Genomic DNA, 19,497 nt, shown 5'->3' with positions numbered 1-19,497 from the left:
GGGTGAAGTGAACTTCAGAGGTTTAGATGGAAAGTTTTGGAGGGAAGGAGACATTCTCACCTCTGATCCTTCCCAGGCCTTATACAAGAAGTTGGCACTTAAATAAAGTGAGTGTCTTTCCTCCATTTGTAAATAGGTTGTCGTGTATGGAAGAATGAAACCTTAAGGTGTGGAATTTCCAACTTCATCAATTAGTGGAAACAACTGTCATTTATTGGCTTTACGCTTGCTATAGTTTTAGACAAGGCACTAAGAACTTTAATATACCTTTTGTTTTCATTCTCCTTAGATCATTAAGAGAAGATAATATTAATAAGATAATAATAAGAATATTTCCTATTTACAGATGAGGAATATGAGGCTCAGAGAAAACTTTATTTCCCCAAAGTCGTTAACTCAAAATGGTAGATCTAGGGTTCAAACCAGGTGTGTGTGTGGGGAAAAAAAAACAGGTCTGTGCAGCCCCACAGCCTGTGGACTATCTCCATATGAGTGAGATTTGCTTCCCTGGGCTGGTAGAAATGATGAGAGGGCTGAGGCAGGGGCAGGAGGCATAGCACAGAGAAACTCTTTCTAGTAGCATGAACCTATATACGTACAGCCTCAGTACCAGCAGCCTGAGCAGCATTGTTAGCTCCTGAATTAATAAAGAACTGGAAAGAATATTTTGCCATCATTGTCCACATGTTAGTCATGGTTAGTTACATTGGTGGGACTGCTGGGACTACTGGATTTTGTGTCCTCAGCCGATGTTTTTGGTAATGTGTTGGTCATTCTAGAGTTAAAGGCAATGCAGACATAACACCGACCTACCTACCTGCTGTCTCTTCTGTTGGTTATTTCTGGGGAAAGGGCATGTTGACTCATTCCTGGCTCAGGGTGCCCTACAGACCAAGGGCCAACCTCCTTATGGCAGTGACTATGGCCCTTTTAATAAATCTTGTAAATTGTAGGAATCCAGTAGAATTAGTCAACACAAAGCAAACTGAGAACCTGCTCCCCCTCCTACCCCCCCCCCCCCCCACAAGAATACCACATGTAGCAAAGGAATTGCCTTAATTTGGATATAAGCATCCTTTGGGGTGGAGGCCTGTAGTCTAAGAGTGGTTAGAATTTCCCTAGAGTCAGACAGATTGAAGTTTGTATTCTGGCTCTGTCATATAGTGGCTATGTGGTTTCAGGAGAGTTAACCCCTGTAAGCCTAGTTTCTTCATCTGTAAAATGTAACGGACAGTACCTACCTCAGGATTGTCAGGAGGATTCAGTGAGTTGATCATTGAGAGCTCTCAGTGCTTAGGACAGAGACGCACTCAGTCACTGTAGCTATCACCACTAATGGTGATGCTTCCGTTACCATTGTGTTGGCTTCACTTTGAATAGCTGATACAAGTGACCACCTGAAAATTCAGTGGCAATAAAAACACTGAATTGATGGATATTTCATTATATGTCCTATGTTTGGGTCCTCAACACAGTATTTTCCTTAGGGCTGAAAAATTCTGAAGGGCTCAGCCCCCGAGTATGTAAGTTAGTGCTGTGAGGTAGACTGTTATTTTTTAAAAGAGATTTATTTATTTATTTGAGAGAGAGCATGTGCATGTGAGCATGAGTAGAGGGAGGGGCAGAAAGAGGGAGAGAGAATCTCAAGGAGACTCCCTCCCTGCTGAGTGTGGATCCTGATGTGGGGCTTGAGCTCACAATCCCGAGATCATGACCGTAGCCAAAATCAAGAGTCAACACTTAACCAACTGAGCCACCCAGGCACCCCTGGACTGTTTTTCTTCTAATAGAAGTCCTTTGTCCACCTCTCTGTTGTTTTTCCTTTTTCTTTTTTTTTTTTTTGCAGGAGGAATTTGATGGGGTCCTGAGAGAGGAGGTCGTGGCCAATGCCCTTCACCAGTTGGGGCGCTCAGGCTCTGGGACTGAGCAGGTCTACCTCAATCTAGTTTTATCAGTGAGTATGACAAGATCACCATGAGCTGACTAGCTCCATCTTGATGCTGGTTGGACCATATCTATTTTTTCTGGTATTCCTACTTTTGTGGTGGCCCCAGATCTCAGAGTCTTTCATTCGATGGAGACTGGTGATGAGAGTTATTTACATAATGCGAGGCATCAAAGAGACCTGGACAGGCCAGTCATCAGCCTCCGAATTCCTTTGTTTTCATTCCCTTCAGTCTGTTTCTTTCATCTTAAGTAGTCTATATTATAGTAATCAATGCTTTCTTTCCAGAAGTTGAATTTGACTCTGTGAAACCCAGAGTCTTTAAGAATTCTTTAAGAATTTTCTCTCTGATCAGTGCCAGGACTAAAGTTAATATCTAAATCCAAGGGAAAAAAGTACATTGGTATTGACTCCCCTCCCCCTCCACCTCCACCAAGTATGTCAAGAAATAAGTAGCTTTGGGCCGTTGTTCACTTTCCAAAAGATACCCATTATTAAAGAAAAAACATGCTGTTATTCATCAATTTTCAATATATCAATACTAACACATAATCTTGGCTTTGCTTTTATCCTAAGAGGAGCTGTAAGAGCAAAGTACTCATTGTATTTCAGATTCTTTCTTCCTTTTGTTTCTCTATAGTCTGAGAAAAATAATTTAACTCTTTTTTGCTTCCTTATATTGTAAAGTATTAAATATTCCTTGGAGATCCACACAGTAAATGCAGATACATAGGTAAGAACACACTGAAATTTTGCTTGTGTACTGTAATTTGACTAAAGTTTATATATAATTCACAGGAAGCAAAGCATATACAACTCATAATCTTGTTCCATCTTGGATTTGAACTAGTCAACTATCCAAGAAATGTTAAGCTCTTTTCACCTGTTCTGGTTTCATGGCATATCCTTCGAGGACAGCATTATTAAGGCTGTAATCTTTTCCCATTGTCACTTTTTAACATTTTATGGCTGACTCAGCCATTTAAGCAGTAAATTTCGGGAGCATCCTGTGTGCATTGCCCTATGTTAGGCATTGGAATGGTAGATAATTCCAGCATCTAGTACATCCCCACACAAGTCCACTTCAATCAATATTCTACTTACGTATGTAGTGCTATGCCTTAAATTGATCTGCCAAAAAAAAAAAAATCCTTTAAATCTTATTTCAGCTAGGTGTACTGACGTTTAACTTACTTTGCCCCTGACCTCCCTGCATTTGAGCTCTTACATGTTGAATTACTTTGCCTTTATAACCTGTATTACTGAATAGACTTTCTTAGGGTTTGCCTGGTTTGGTGATTTTTTTTTTTCACTCTTTTATGTTACATGTTATTTTTTTTTACCTTTTATTACTTAAGTACATACCCTCTTTCCTACCAAAATCATTAGTTTCTTAAGGGCATAGTACAGCTCTCCCCCATCATTATGTTGTATTTCTCATCATGCACAATGCCTTGTACGTGATAGATATTCTTTCATATTTATCACGCTATTCTTGTGGCCTTCATTAAACATTTTTATCATTATATTTGAGAACTTGCTTATCATGGTACTTCTTTGGCTGGCTTTTTCTGATTCTGACATTGCAACATAAACCAGTGATAAGAATCTGTCCCAAGGGACCAAATTCCCCTCCAACGCATCCTAAAGTTCTCTAGAGGCAAGATTTCATAGAAAGAATCTTGGAGAAGGATTCAGGAGACTTGGATCTGCTTGTCTCTTGCTAATTTGCTGTGTGATTTTAGATCATTTACATCCTTCTCTGTCCCTCATATTCCTCATCTCCAAATTGGGAACAGTCTGCCCTACACATCTCAGTTTTATTTGATCAGATGAGATCACTGTGAAGGAGCTTTGAATAGGACTGTGTGAAAGTGTAGGTGACAGTGTCATTAATGATCTGATGACGGGTGAGATCTCTTTAGCGTTTCATTTAAATTCTAGGCATCTGCCTTTTCTATTAGAGAAAGGCTTTGGCCTCACTGCTATTATGTGGAGTTTTTCTTTTTTCTCTTTAATAATAAAACTCCGCTCTAAAGGTCTACAAGACACTGGTTTAATTTGCCTTTTTATGTTGTATTTGTTCTTGCTAATATTACTAATTTTCCAAGCTAATTTTCTTCTTCAGACAAATGCACTTTTAAGATGGGTTTGTCGTCTGCTTTGAGATCCTGTTAGTAGTAGGCTTCAGATCTAATTCTCTCACTTAACTATTCAACTTTTACCGTAAGTAAGTATACTTTTGCTATAACTACTATGTTTTTATTGTAAGTATGGTATACTATAAGTATACTATACTATCCTTACTACATCTCCAGAAATTCTGGATTTCTTTCTGTCCACTATTATTTGTAGGTGTCCGGAGACAGCTGAGTACTAACCTGTTAAAGCAACATTAAATCTTTTTGCCTTTTATTTTCTCAGAATTGTGACTTAATTGACATTAGCATTCTCTGTGAATATGTTCACCTACAGAAGTTGGATCTTTCAGTCAATAAAATTGAAGGTATGTAATTTTCATTCTAGTAGATTGATGGATCATTCAGTTCTTTTGAAATTTGAGCTTTGCAGTATGTAATATATTAATACTACAAAACTTGATATAAGTGCTATTGCAGATCCGTTTACATATTGATGCTCTATTTTGCATGTACAAAAAAAAATGTCACCACAAGTGATGAGTAAAGGGAGAGATACCGGTCAGCAAACACGCAACATTACACTATGGTTAAAATGTACTCAGTGATGAAGAGTATCCCGTGAAATGTTTGCTTTGGTTTTTCCTTGTAAGAGATGGCTCATTACTTCTTTAATTCTTCCTGAATATTTGATGATTCCCCCTGTCTTTCCCGCTATTAGTTTATTCAGTACAGATGAATTAGACCTGTCCCCGCCCCCACTTTTTCCTTTAATGGATTCTTTATTTTGCGTTTACATTTTAATTCTGGCCGGCTGCTTCTTCCTTGAGCGCCAGGGATTCACGCATTTGTTTTTTCCTCTCTTTCACTGTCTCTATACATGTAGTGATTCTTTGAACTCCACCATTTGTAGTTCTCTGCAGCTTATCTGTTGTGACATCTTGCTCACATTTAATGAAATTAGTCACATTTTCTTCGAAACTTGGTTCCTGTTCCTAATTTTCTGATCTTATTTGAAGTTAAGGTGTCCAATTTCTTTTCTTTAGACTTGGAGGTAAGTCAGCAGTTGTTATTTCCAACCTGCTTTCTTTGCTGATCTGATCCTCTTTCCACTCGGTTCTTTAGTCTTTTTTTATGATGGTTAAATGTTGCTGAGATGGTTTTCTCTGGCTTGTTTTTGATTTCTTCCCCTCCTAGGAGCAATAATTAAAAACCAGGTTTGTTTCTCAGTGACCAAGAAATATTCCAACATAGTTTATTCCTCTAATGCTACTGTTTGTGAGTTATTTTTTTCTAGTTTTATACATTTTTTTAAAATGGAAAATAACAAACATATGCATGAGAAACTAGTGTAATGAAGATTCAGGTTCAATATTTATCAGCCCATAGCCCATCTGGTTTCACCTATACTCCCTGGCCACCTTCTCCAGGGTTATTTTATTTTATTTTATTTTTTTAATAATAAATTTATTTTTTATTGGTGTTCAATTTACCAACATACAGAATACCACCCAGTGCTCATCCCGTCAAGTGCCCCCCTCAGTGCCCGTCACCCATTCACCCCCACCCCCCGCCCTCCTCCCCTTCCATCACCCCTAGTTCATTTCCCAGAGTTAGGAGTCTTTATGTTCTGTCTCCTCCAGGGTTATTTTAAAGATTTATTTATTTGAGAGAGAGAGAGAGAGAGGTGGGGGGAGGGAGCACTAGCAGGAGTGGGAGGTGACAGAGGCAGAGGGAGAAGTAGACTCCTTGCTAAGCAGAGAGCCTGACTGGGGGCTCAATCCGAGCTCCCTGGGATCATGACTCAAGCTGAAGGCAGACACTTAAACAAATGAGTCACCCCGGCACCACCACCCACACACCAGGGTTATTTTAAAGCAAATCTCAAATATCCCGTCATCAGAAAGAGTGTTGTAGTGTTACTGGCAGGAGCTGCCCTGCACCTCACCACTCCCAAGTTGGTTTCCTTCCTGGGAAAAGGAATTGCAATGAGATGGGAGGCTGCAACAATGCTTAGTACTGGAGAAGAGCAAAGAGAGGTGGTGGCTTCACGCCCTGCTAACTTGAGCTGGAACTCCACAGTTGCGAATGGAGCTTTCTTCCTCAGATCTGTCATCTTTAATCTTTTTAGGGCTCATTTTCTTAGCTCATTGAGTGCTTGAGAACCTACTGGGTGTAAGGCACAGTTATTTTTCTTTTCATGAGAACAACTTCATTAATGTTCTGATGTTGACCAGATTTCAACTTGCATCGGAATCACTTAGGGGTCCTGTGAAAACACAGCTGGCTTGCCCCACTCTCAGGTTCTGATTCTGTAGCTCTGGGGTGGGACCAGAGAATTCGCATTTCTAATTAGTTTCCCTGGGAAGCAGATGTTCCCTATCCTGGACCACACTTTGAGAACCACCCTTGTAGTCGCAAGGAGCTCCTGCCATCTGGTGGACACGGAGGTCACTGCACCAAGTAGGGATCAAGGGCCTGCAGGAGGTGGAAGCCCAGCACCCTAGACCATGCATTTTGTGCTGTCCCAGTGAGTTGAAAGGATTGGTCATCTACAAAGTTGGGCTGTACTTGCCATTTCCTTAGCTCTATGTCCCTGCTAGCAGCTGCTTCTGCTTCAAGACAGCTCCATGGTCCAGCACTTACCTGCCCACAGAAAGGTGAGCTCCGAGGAGGTATGGGGGTCAGTGGATGTTAATAGAGTTGACTGACTGATAGAGACATAGAGCTGAGCTCAGAAAGGATGAATAGGCAAGACTGTAATGACAGTTTCTCCTTAGGTTTCCTTTTCTGGGCAGTCTTCCTTGATTCGCTCATTAATTCCCACCAAAGCGTTCCTGTCCCAGCGTATTGTCTGTCCTAGAACAATTCTATAAAGACAAGCTAAAGAAGGGCGTGATCTAGACCAGAGAAATGATGTAGAATTTGGTGTAATCTTGAGAAAGAAAGATGTAGGGGCAGGAGCTGGGCTGAGGGGGGTGGCTCATGGTGCCAGGACAGGAGCCCAGATGCTGGCCTGGCTCCCTTCTCCGAGGCTGGGGTGCATCTGCTACCTGGCGACAGGTTTAAGTGGTCCCCTTGGTTCTTTGGCTGTGGTGGCTCCCTTCTCCCACTAGCCTTCCTCTGGGGGGCCGTAATAGCTGGTTCCATGACCTGGAATGGAAAGGGAGGGAGACAGTATGATGATTATTATTATTATTATTATTATTATTATTATTATTACTGTTTGCAGGTGGAGGCAGGAGTTCCTGCTAGAAACAGGGCCGTAAATCGTCTTCCGGTGATTCTCCCGGAGTCTAATTGATCCTGCTGCCCCTATGCCTCTGCCGTAAAGGGGCAGAGAAAGGCAACACAGTACTACACCATTTTTTTTGTTTTATCCATACTGTCATTAGAGTCCCGTCACTTTTCACTTCATACTCCAGGTTCAGAATATTTGCTTGGGGTAAAGTGCAAAACTTAGCCATACTTTGGAACCAGCCCAGAGCCAAAGGAAAATAATAGCAATAATTTAAATCACTTCAAATGATTAATGAGATTTAGGATCAAGTGCAACTGAGGCAACGTTTAATTTATAACAAACTTCAGTCACTCAAGGGCTAATTATCAAGGGCATCATCGATGGCTTTCGTTTCTCGTCCCTTCCTCCAAGGCTGGTTCTTTCTGATGCATTCGAGCTGGAAGCTCATGGGAGAGGGAGCTGGGACCTGGAGGAAACACCAGTCACTTGAAGAGTTGGGAGAAGAAGGGAGGTCCTGGGGAAGAAGGTCAGATTAGGAGCTTATGGGGAGTTTTTCTACACTCAGTGTGTTTCATGCATTCTCATTTTTTTTCATTTCACTTGCTTCGAATAATTCAGAAGTGCTTGCAACTGGTGTACTGAGACAATGCCCTGATGTAACGTAAGCTGTTTCTAATGACCTAGTCTAATTTTGATGATGTTGGCTTACCTTATTTTGTATTTCTCTTCCCTCCAGATTTGTCTTGTGTGAGTTATATGCCTTACCTTCTAGAACTTAATGCTTCGCACAATAAGCTGACGACGTTCTTCAATTTCAAGCCACCCAAGAATCTCAAGGTAGACTTGATCAATACATCTGTTACTCATGTGAACTGGCCTGCAAAGTATGTTAACAAGCAGAACAACGCTCAGATTGAGAATTTGGGCAGCCTAAGATATAGGCGTAAATAGTATAAATGTCTGGAATGAAATATAAAGGGGTTTGGGTATCACTTATTTATGAAAAAGAGAGATGGTCCATCTGCAGATAATCTTTGTAGGAGGCTTTGCTAAACATAGTGTTTAGGCTAAAGAACTAACTTCTGTCTCTCTCCCACAGCTAACTACTAGTCATTATTTGTATATTTTTTGTATAGTACAACAATTGTATACCTGGAAAATGTGTAAAGATTTCTTTGGGCACTCAAATTTTGCCCTTTTATTTGGATAAATAAACCTTTTCTTTTTCCAACAATGATTTCAGATCTTGCTTCTCTGAAACACAGGATTAAACTCTGAACAGTAGTTGATGGAGCAGCTGGCTCTAGATTGTGTCTCATGCTTTATTTAATGTGGATACAGATCACCTGGGGTTCTTGTGAAACTAGGGATTCTGACCCAGCAGGTCTGAAGTCAGGCCTGAGACTGGTTTCTAACAGCCTCCCAGGTGATGCCACTACTGGTGGTCCATGGGCCACACTGAAGCAGAGAGGTTATAGGCTCATGGTTCCCAGTCTCTTCTGCACATTGCAATCACCTGGGGACTTTTAAAAACTACTCATGTCTGAATCTCACTGCCGAGAGTCTGATTCAGTGGTCCAAGGTGAGGCCTGGGCATGGAATTTTTAAAAGACCCCCAAGTGGCTCTAATGTGCTGACAAATTTGGAAGACATTGCTATGAGCTTGGGATTAGTGTTTTAGTGGACTAATGTATTTTATTAAATATTTTTAGGATTGGAGGTCACTTATTGCTTTTGATTATCTATTTTGTTTTATTTACAAACTAAATTAACTTAGATCCCAAGTATTCTACTGGGGCTTGCACATATATGAGAGTTTCTTTGAAATCAAGAATCTGACATCAGCCATACTGCCAGCAAAATGCTAATTTTTCTTCTGTTCACCCCATTTTTATCAGTAGTGCTTTTTTTCACCCTCTTTGAAATTATAGTTATTGCCAAGGTGACATTCCTTTGTCCAAATAAGCCACATGAGGTGCCTATTTGTACTGTGTGTGGGGCCACCTGGTCTCCAGGTTATCAGGAATTGTATTTGCATAGCTGTTTCATTTCTCCCCAAGTTGCCATCCCCTTCTGCTTTGTCCTGAGCCCCAGGGAAATGAGTTCTGGCAACTGTGTGACCCCTTCCTTGGGAAAAACTTCCTTGGAATTTCTTCCATTCACCCTCCCGTCCTGCTCCCCCAAGAAGACTTCCCCAATGCACAAAAACTTACCAGGTGCCCTGTCTTTAAGGTTCTGAGCTGCCAGCAAGTTAAGAGCAAATATATCGGGGACTGTAGAGAAGTCCCTGCAAAGTGCCAGACCACCCTGCTGATGTGTTCCAAGCTTGTGTGAGCTCTGCGTGAGCCTGGGAGTGGTGACCCAGGCTACCTGTGTATTCAGTGTGTTGTCTTATTTCATCCTCCCATTAAAGTTGGGAGGCAGCTGGGATGGTCTCATTTCACACATGAGGACTCCAGGGTACAGAAAGGGAAAATAACGTATTTCATCTTTGCAAAGAGGCAGCAGGGCTGAGATGGAACCCAAAGTCGGCCACCCAGAGCCTGTGTCTCTTCCCAGTAAACCAGGCATCCCACCCTCTTGAAAAGCTCTGCTTCCTGGTCACTCCTCTTTGAGCTTGGTGCCACCAGCCACGGAAGGTGTACATTTCCTAAAGCACAGGGGCTTGTTCTCACACATTCTATTTCCCAGAATACTCTTGCTCTTAATAGGTACAGCAGGTTCAGCAGGTTCATTTGATGGATGGGACTTCCTGCAAGACTTCAGGGCCAGTGGAACCCTCGGGGGGAGTCAGAGCTGGGTCAGAACACTTTGGGGCCTCTCAACAAAGCTGGTATCACAGGTGCCCAGGGGAGGGTACAGTTGGACAGGAGCAGACACGAGAGGCGCAAGCACGAGAAGTGTTGATGAAAAAGTATCAATTATAGTTACACCTAGATCATTATGTTTACTGCTAGTCCATCATTATCACGTAGAAGACAAAAGCAAATATAATACTTTATTCCATCATGCTAAGCTGACTTCTTGTTTCAGCCGTGGTCTGCATTTGACACAGCTGCAGTTTATATACTGCATCAAATTTTGTATTCCAACTGTTTGGTCCTTTTATACTCATGATATTTTGTTTGCACTTGACTATCTCTTCATGGGGTTCACACACATGTATTTTACTGATATTGTGGTCCTGTTGCTGTATTGTGACCGCCTTAATCCGTTTTCTTCTCTTGCCACTTGAGTTTCCAACATGTTTTTTAGTATTCGGTATTTAGAGTTTTTAGTATGTAATACATTGATAAAATATTCTCAGTACATTTCTGGGAGTGAAATCACTCTTTTAAAGGGCACAAGAAAATTAGACTAGTGCTCATTAGATAATTATTTGATAGTTTTCCAAAAAATTATTACATGTGCCTAGGTGAGTTATCAATGCAGTTTTTAAAAAAAGTTTTTTTAAATCCTTTTTGTTCATCTTTTGCTCATGGGTGAATATTTAAACAAAGTTATTTCACGTTTTCTTTCGTCTCCTATTTTTGAATGGGAACAACTGATGTTGCTGAAAATGCTTTCCTAATATAGCCCATCTTGAGAAAGGGTGTTAAGTGGTTGAGATGTAGCTTGAGGGATGAATAGGAAAGATTTTTCTGGCACTTGGAAGGTGACACAGGAGAATATATTGAGAGAGAGTAGAAAAGGCAGAGAAAAGACCGGGCGCGTAAACTAGGTGAATGCACTTACCGGGCAGGAGAGGAAATGAAAGAAGTGGTGGTAAGAGCCGAATTGAGGTAAATCCTGAAGGAAGGAGAAGAAGGTCTGAAGTGGTTGCTGGAAATGGAGAGAGGGGCAGCATGGAAAGCCTAGGTGGTGGGGATGTTCGCAGCAGCTGCAGGGCAGGAGTCTCCTCCCTGGTACCCCTCAGACTGAACACACAAGGGTCCAGGCAGAAATCAAACAGATATGGATAGCTGTGTTAGCCTTGGCATATTTTCAGTCATGAATTCTAACCGCACATCCAGAAAGACCTCCTTGTGCGATGAATTACTGTCGTTAAGTGAACAAAAAATAAACTTTGACATCTTGTTCTCTTTTTCTCACCAGAAGGTGGATTTTTCCTACAATCAAATTTCTGAAATGCGTGATTTGTCGGCATACCAGGCTCTCACTAAACTAATTTTGGACAGTATCCTTTGAATGATTAAAGGGGAAATTTGGATAATAGGCCCATTAATAAATGTGTGCTTGGATGATATGGAGTGGTACCAGATAAGCAATTTACTGGAGATATGTGACTCATTTGAATGATTAAGAACTGCTCTTCACAAAATGAAGAAAGATATTTTATTTATCAAGGAGTAAGATTGTACGTCAGAGCTTGCCAAGAGTATCTTACACCTGAAAAGCTACATTAGACAGTCATTCTTCTGATGAATATAGGCTTCTTTTTAACTCCGGAACCAGATACGTTCTGTGTTAATTGACGGTTTTCTTCAAATTTATGTAAACTTGTGTTCTATTTTATATAAATTCAGTATCTGGAAATCCAGATATGACCAAAAGAAAGAGAAGTAATTTTTTTTTTAATTTTACAAAAGAACTTACAGTAAGTTTGCTTTAAAGAGCAAGCTTCTTTGGTGTCTTTAAGATATACTTTCATTGTTTTTTGAAAAAAGCAAAACCAACAACTTATGATGAACAACCATCTTTAGGAACATATCCATTGCATGAGTCAGGCTCCCATGCAAACAGAGCTTCTACTTTGAAGTAGGCACACTCCAGCTTCGAGAGCTGAAAGGGTTAATTGGGGATCTGTGACTTTAATGAGCTTGACTCTCTTTACACCAGAGACTGATGTTTTCTGGGTGATGAGGGAGCAGCGTCTTCTCTTTCTCAGTATCTTTCTACACACCTGAGGATTTTTTTTTTTTCGGGGCATAGTGGGGAATGCATTGATTGCTCTTGGGTGCCTCACTCCAGGAACGGGGCAGCAGTTAGAACACTTTTGTAATGAGGCTGAGATGTGGGGAGAACAGAAGGTATATTTTCTTGAAGACCTATTTTATTGGAAAAAACCTTTTTTCACGTATGATGGAAAACTTAGAACCTAGTGCCACGCTCTTTAGGACCTGTGTGTGAAAATTTACAGTTAGTGCACATTTAGAGGGTGCCCTTGAAGCGAGCAAGTTCTCCTAAATGTAGGCTAATGAGAAAATGGTCAAAATGAACGTGTTTCGACTGCAAACTGAAAGTAGTTCTCATTAGCAACACTTGTCCACTGAACTTTCACTTATGCTTGACAGTCCTACATACTGAATTTGCAAGGAGGTAGAGGCTGACCGCCCAGAAGCCACCTGGCTCAGAAATCCACTCAGGCCACAGGGAAGATTAATGGCATCAATATCAACATTGCCTGGAACTTCTTAGAAACGCGGCTCTGGGACACTACCTCAGACCTTTGAAATGGAAACCTGCATTTCTAACAAGACCCCAGGTGATGAAAGAGGAGTACAGGTTAAAGCTTGAGAGGCACTGGCCAAGAAGTCAGCTGCCCCCAAAACTACTAGCCAGAAGGGAGAGAGTGTCCAGAGCTCTATCTAATCTTCAGAGTGTACCCTGAAGGAGGGAGTGTACCCTAGTGGCAGTCTAGGCTCTGTCTTCCAGAAAACTTTTTTTTTTTCTTTAAGATTTTATTTATTCATGAGAGACACAGAGGCAGAGATAGAGGCAGAAGCAGAGGGAAAAGCAGGCTCCCTGTGTGGAGCCTGATGCAGGATTCGATCCCAGGACCCTGGGATCATGACCCGAGCTGAAGGCAGATGCTGAACCACTTGAGCCACCCAGGGGTCCTGAAAACTATTCTTGTATATGCAGCATGGAACTGCCAGAGACAACCACTCAACAGTATTTTGGACTCAAAACAGAGGGTGCAGTTTAGAGCATTTCTTTATGGAAGACTTAATTTCTATGTGAATTTATTTTCCCATGTAAAGATCTGCTATGACTCTGTAAATGTCAGATATCATGAAGAAAAGAATTAGGTGGTGGTGGTAGTTGTTTTTTTTAACCTGACTTTAGGTGTAGCAACTCAATCTTATCTCCAAAGTATAAAAAGCTATGATTATTACATCAGAACCAGTTGAAATTGGGAACATGGACACATAATTAAAATGTAACATGGCATTGTTCCTCGCCCGTGTTTTTTAAAATGCAAATGAAAGTTGCCCAAACAAGCTACCCTTCATAAACTATTAATGAAATAAACTTCTTAGCTTACCATTTTGAGAAGATAGTAGGCTGGTTTTTAAACAGTACTGAATATGCTTCTTTTGTTCTGTTCAAGCGTGTCATACATATTGTGTATAATTATGTTATTAGATTAGATTTTTGAAAAGACTGCAAAGCTTTGTAATAGAATTTTTAAACAACTCTTTTTTATGCCAGTACATTTGAAAACTTAGATGAAATGAATAAATTCCTAGAGAAATATACACCAAAATGCTAACTTGGAAATTGAAACCCTGAGTAGTCCTGTAATTATAAAAACAGTTCATATAAATTAAAGTCAATTAAATTAAGATCCTCATATAAAAAAAAAAAAACCCACCATATCCAAGCTGTTAACAGATCTTCCAGTAATGAACAAATTCTTTCAAAGATTAGGAGTAGAAGGCATATTCACTATCCATTCCAATAAGATTACATTGCTATCGAAAAGCAGACAAGGAACAATAAGAGAAAATAACACTCCTTTCACTCGTGATCTAGGTATAAAAATCCTAAACAAATATTGGCAAATGGAATCTGAGAGTGTTTAAAAAAAAATACCCCATGACCAAGTTTGCCTACCTCATGAATGTAAGGATAGTTTAATATTAGGGAGCCAATCCATGTCATTATGTTAACAGATTAAGAGAAATATATGAGCTGTAGGTCTAGAAACTCAATAGATAAAAATAAAATCTAGTTTATAATAACATTAATAAGCTAGTAATAGGGGATTTCTGCAACTTGATAATGTCTATAAAAATATTTGAAGCAGACTTTATCCTAATTGGGGACATGCTCTAAGCGTTCTTTAAAATTGGGAACAAGATCGAGATCTCTACAATTGCCTCTTGTATCCATCATTGTTTTGGAAGTTTTAGCACTATAAAGCAAGAGAAAAAAAAAATTGAAAGAATGAAGATGGAAAGAGAAGATAAAAGTCATTTTTTAAAAAAAAAGATTTTATTTATGTATTCATGAGAGATAGGCAGAGAGGCAGAGGGAGAAGCAGGCGCCACACAGGGAGCCTGATGCGGGACTCGATCCCAGGACTCCAAGATCATGCCCTGGGCTGAAGGCAGGCGCCAAACCGCTGAGCCACCCAGAGATCCCCCGACAAAAGTCATTTTTTGCAAACAATATGATTGTCCATAGAGGATATCAAAAATAAGTTGCAATAAACTACTAGAAATAGTTTTCAGAGTTCAACAAAGTAGTTGGATATGACTTCAATAAACAGAAATCTATTGCGTTTTTCTACATCACAAGCAATTAGCACCACTTAAAACAGAGACCCCATTTATAAGAGCAATAAAAATCTTATTAATCATGAATAAGGCCTATGAGAGAAATCTAATAAAACTTTATCAAAGAGCATTAAAGACCTCACTAAAGAGAAGTATATCCCATGTTCTCAGGAAGATGGGAGAAGATGTATAAAAAGAGTTTTATAGAAAATGAGTCTGATAAGGCTAATGTACGTATGACTAGATGTCAGCCTCATTTGTATTCAGAGAAACACCCCAGACCACATGAGATCGTATATTATATCTATTCAATTGACAAAATACAAGAAATCTAAAAATGCCAAGTGTTGAAGAATATGTAGGTCAAGAGGATCTCCTTTTTTCTTCCTTCGTGCATGAAATCAGTTCAACCACTTTGGAGAGCAACTTTATACTCTTGCAAGGTTGAACATCCAAATTTCCTGTGGCCCTAGCACTTTCATTCCTTCATATGGGAAGTTTAGCATACGTGTATCTGGAGGCTTGTATAAGAATGCTCATAGGAACACTGCTTGTCGTAGTAAAAATATTGAAATAGTCCATGTGCTCATTGATAAGAGAAAGCACAAATTATGTTATAATAGCGTAAGTGGTGAAAATGGATGAAAGATCTCTCCATGCAGCAGTAGGGATGCATCTTCATAAAATTAAATGTAATTTTGGTATAAAGCCAAAGGGAAAAGGGTAGAGGAAGTAGACAATTCACCATAGTGGTGATCTCCCAGAGAGAGGCATTGGGATGCACAGGAGAGACGTGCAGAGGTAGATGTAAGTTACTGCTCATGTTCTACTGCTTGGGCTGGAGGTGGGGGTCATTTCAAGAGTGTTCATTAGATTAAAAAAAAAAAAAACAAGCAGGCCACGTATGGGCAAATGCTGTCCCTGCATTCATTGAAAACGTTCTAAATCTGAAAATTATTAATTTCTTTAAAAACAGTTCTTTACCAAGCTTCAGACTCGAGCTGTGTCAGAATCCCCTGCAGGGCTTTGTTAAAACCCCTCTTGGCGGCTTCCGCCCTCAGAACTTCTGGTGGAGTAGGTCTGGGGAGGTACCTGAGAGTTCACATTTTTAACAAGTTCCCAGGTGATGATGATATTGCTGGTGTGAGGTGTGTACCTGAAGATTCTGTTTTATGCTGGCCAACCTGCCATGTTGTACCTTGCAGGACATGCTTTCCTGATCTGATGTCGTTCTGTGTGGCCTTTTTAGGAGTTTGGTTGTTACCTTTTTTATGCTTTTTATATTTGTTCAAGCTCTTTTAGTGGGTGTAACATGTCTTTTCTATTTGAGGGGAACAAGTGCACTTTTATTTAAAATATAGTTAAATAAAGTTGTAATTATTAATATCAAAGGCACTTATTTAAAATAAAAATAAGTCAATCCACCTGAAAATGCTTGACATTGTGATTATAGATTATATCAGTGCCTTGACGTGGATTGGTTACTGTAAGATAATCAACTTTTTGGTTTATCTTATGCTATTTTGTCATTCCATATATGGATAACTGATAATCATCCTAAATCACAAGCTGGTGAACTTTGTCAAGGATAAGTAAATGTATTTCTTAAGAAGGGATGCTGTGTATTGTTTACCTATAAATAGTGACAGATTGCTCATTGGAACTTGTTTCATGATTATAAAATCATGGGGTTTTTAAAAAGTGATTCAGAGGCTTTTAAAATCCAGATTGGACTTTAGAGATTATCGACTACTAATAACTATTCTTTTATGGAAGGAAGAGCCTAAGACTCAGCGAGGCTCAGTGACTTGTCCAAGATCATTTGGTCAGTGGTTGAACTGAGATTAGTCCTCTAAATTCCATTGTTCTCCCCGTGCTGCAATTCACTGAGGAATTACTCCTTTCATCACCTAGCCATTTAAAGCGTATGTGTGTTTCATTTCTCAGAGATTCACTACTATAGTGAAGAACATTTTTCACTGGTAAGGTGATACAGATCTTTCAGGATTGGTTTTGATTAAAGCTATCATTGGGGTTCTCTCTACTAAGAAAATGGTGATGGATTTCCTGTGTATTTCTCAGTAACTGTTTTTCTATACACCCAAACCATACTTTATGTTTGTAGACAAATGAATAAGAGCGAATACTGAACTAGTGAATAATTCATGTCAAGCTCTGCAAACAGCTGACAGCATCACCAAAATGTAAAAATATATTGTGGGGCTTTTCCCTCACTGTAAAGTTATGCTTATGTGCCTTTGGGTTCCTTCACTCAGTTTCTGAGCATCTAAAATCCCACTCTAAAAGATTTATTCACAGAAATGAAAGACTTTAGAACTGGAAGGCAGTATGATGATTTTGAGTTCTTTGAGTCTCTTTCTTCTGATTAGTGGCCATTGAAAATCAAAACATACCTAAGAGGGTTAACCCAGTAATACACTAATTCATTGTAATGGCTTGGTGATTTATCGGATTCTAGTTGTTCTTACTGGAATGTCCCCAGACCTATATGAAAGAATACAAAAGAAGAATGTTCAGAGGAAGGACTAGTAACATATTGTGCAGGTTCTTGAAATAATAAAATGAGGGATTAGGGAGACAAAGGTATAACTGAAAGTGGGCTGCGAACTCAGGGCTCTGTATGGACCAGTCTTGCATATTGACCATCATCACTGCTGGTGGTCACAGATGATGTGTCTGGGGGGGAATGGAGGTGGGCCGGGGGAGAGGGACAAACATTTCGGCCACTGTGAGAGTACCCTTCATTCAAGAACCTGATTAATTAATAGTGGTTGAAATTCCTTGAAATTTAAAGGGGAGTGAAGAGTTGGAAAATAGACAATTTTTCTGAAATGAACTTATTTCGCAACAGGTGCACAGTCAGTTCCTCAGGCTTTTGCCCCAATGCTGTGAGTGACAGCAGAGGTAGCTGCAAAAGCCAGGACTACCACTGCAGTGAGGAATCTGTGTTCTTCCTTCTTTGGGCCCTTGCAGTGCTAATTTCATAAAACAGGACTTGCTGTATTAGTCAAAGCTAATTAATAAGCTGGATGTACTAAGAGAACTGGGGTTAGCCTCTGATATCTTGAAAAATTATGGTATACACAATAAACAAACTTTCCTTTTCAATTCCCACTATTTCTTGATAGTTTCAAGATTCCTATCTTATTTTCTGACCCTTGCCTCCTTCCCATGGGAATGCTTCCTGACTCTGCTCCTCACAGGCACTTATTTTACTCTTCCCCGTAGAGTATCTTCATTTTGCTTGGAGCAGAACTACCAGGACACTACTGCCCTGACATAGGACCTAAAGACTATTGCTTCCTCTGCTAAATTGAGACAGAGAGCCATGTGAAGTTTTCCTTCCCTAATTTTTCTTGCCAAATATCACTACTCTAAGGACGTTTTATTTCATATGTAGTGGTGTGAGAGTTTAATCTCTGTTTCCCACATTTCGCATCCTTTGTTACAATCCGTATCTGCAAGTATCTGGTCTTCATTCTCATCCTAGAATGATTATTTAAACAGGCCAAAGGAAACAGAAGCAGAAAGAGGATGGTGTCTGTGAGCATAGATGTTTCTTTATAGAGCTATTCTGGTAGAAAGCTTTATGAAAGTAGATTTGAAAATGCATATTTGATGACAAATGAAACTATACTTCAGCCCGAGGTTCAAATCTGGAACCAGTGAAGAAAAATTAGGAATTTCTGTTTCATTCGGCAATATTTCCCCCCTCATTGCTTCTAGTTTCCTAATTTACCTCTTTCTCTGGCCTACATCTTTTCGAAATAGATGCTGGCCTTTGATCTTCCATTTTTGTGCTGTTGGCCAACAAGTGGAAGATGTGATTCCTTGCCCTCATGTGCTTATAATGTGCTTATAATGATACTTGCCTTATAATTGTGAGGTACTTTATGGTTTGTGAACTTCATTCTGATGATTTTTTTTCTATAATCAAACTTTGGTTTTCATGGCAGCTTGTTGTTATTCTCACTTCTTTACCGATGAGAAATCTGAGCAGAGAGAAGTGAAGTCACATAATGAGTAATTAGTAGAGTTAGGAGAACTACAAAGAATTATGAGGCATAATACATGTTTTTGTGATACATGATGATCTTTCCTTTCCCCTTTAAAAAAGTTCTTTGGTTCTATGATTAATGGAAGGAGATAGGTAGGGGGTTGGAAGTTGACCAGAAAAGGCTTCGAGGAAGAAATGGTCAGTCCAGAGTGGAATGGGTGACGGGCACTGGGGGTTATTCTGTATGTTAGTAAATTGAACACCAATAAAAAATAAATTAAAAAAAAAAAAAAAAGAATTGAAGTTGCTGGGCAGCCCGGGTGGCTCAGCGGTTTAGCGCCGCCTTCAGCCCAGGGCGTGATCCTGGAGACCTGGGATTGAGTCCTACATCGGGCTCCCTGCATGGAGCCTGCTTCTCCCTCTGCCTGTGTCTCTGCCTCTCTCTCTCTTTGTGTGTCTCTCATGAATAAATAAATAAAAAATCTTAAAAAAAAAAATGAAGTTGCTGTGACAAATTCACAATCACAGCACTGTCAAGTTGCTTCCAAAGTGACTCCAACATAATGAAGCCTCAGTAATATGAAACAATTTCTTCTTCAGAACCTTCACAATGTTAAACTGATAGATGAAGAGTGGCGTCTTGATTTGCA

General features: G+C 39.9%; 1 protein-coding gene across 8 annotated transcripts in view; it reads left to right on the top strand.

Annotated features, from left to right (window-relative positions):
• The window catches only part of LRGUK (leucine rich repeats and guanylate kinase domain containing), a 113,641-nt gene that overhangs the window by 6,335 nt on the left and 87,809 nt on the right, over positions 1 to 19,497 (top strand). For 7 of the 8 annotated variants that reach the window (XM_049093457.1, XM_025471706.3, XM_025471703.3 and 4 more), the window contains exons 2-5: positions 1,847 to 1,954; positions 4,370 to 4,451; positions 8,061 to 8,161; positions 11,420 to 11,501. In XM_049093457.1, coding sequence (XP_048949414.1) covers positions 1,847 to 1,954; positions 4,370 to 4,451; positions 8,061 to 8,161; positions 11,420 to 11,501 — 373 coding nt within the window. The remainder of the gene's footprint in view (positions 1 to 1,846; positions 1,955 to 4,369; positions 4,452 to 8,060; positions 8,162 to 11,419; positions 11,502 to 19,497) is intronic. The other variant, XM_025471704.3, reaches the window with a different exon arrangement.

This window comes from Canis lupus, chromosome 14 (genome assembly GCF_003254725.2).
Source record: "Canis lupus dingo isolate Sandy chromosome 14, ASM325472v2, whole genome shotgun sequence".
NCBI classification, from domain to species: domain Eukaryota; kingdom Metazoa; phylum Chordata; class Mammalia; order Carnivora; family Canidae; genus Canis; species Canis lupus.
The sequence above is the reverse complement of the archived record's forward strand: the minus strand, read 5'-3'. Positions and strand labels throughout refer to the sequence as shown.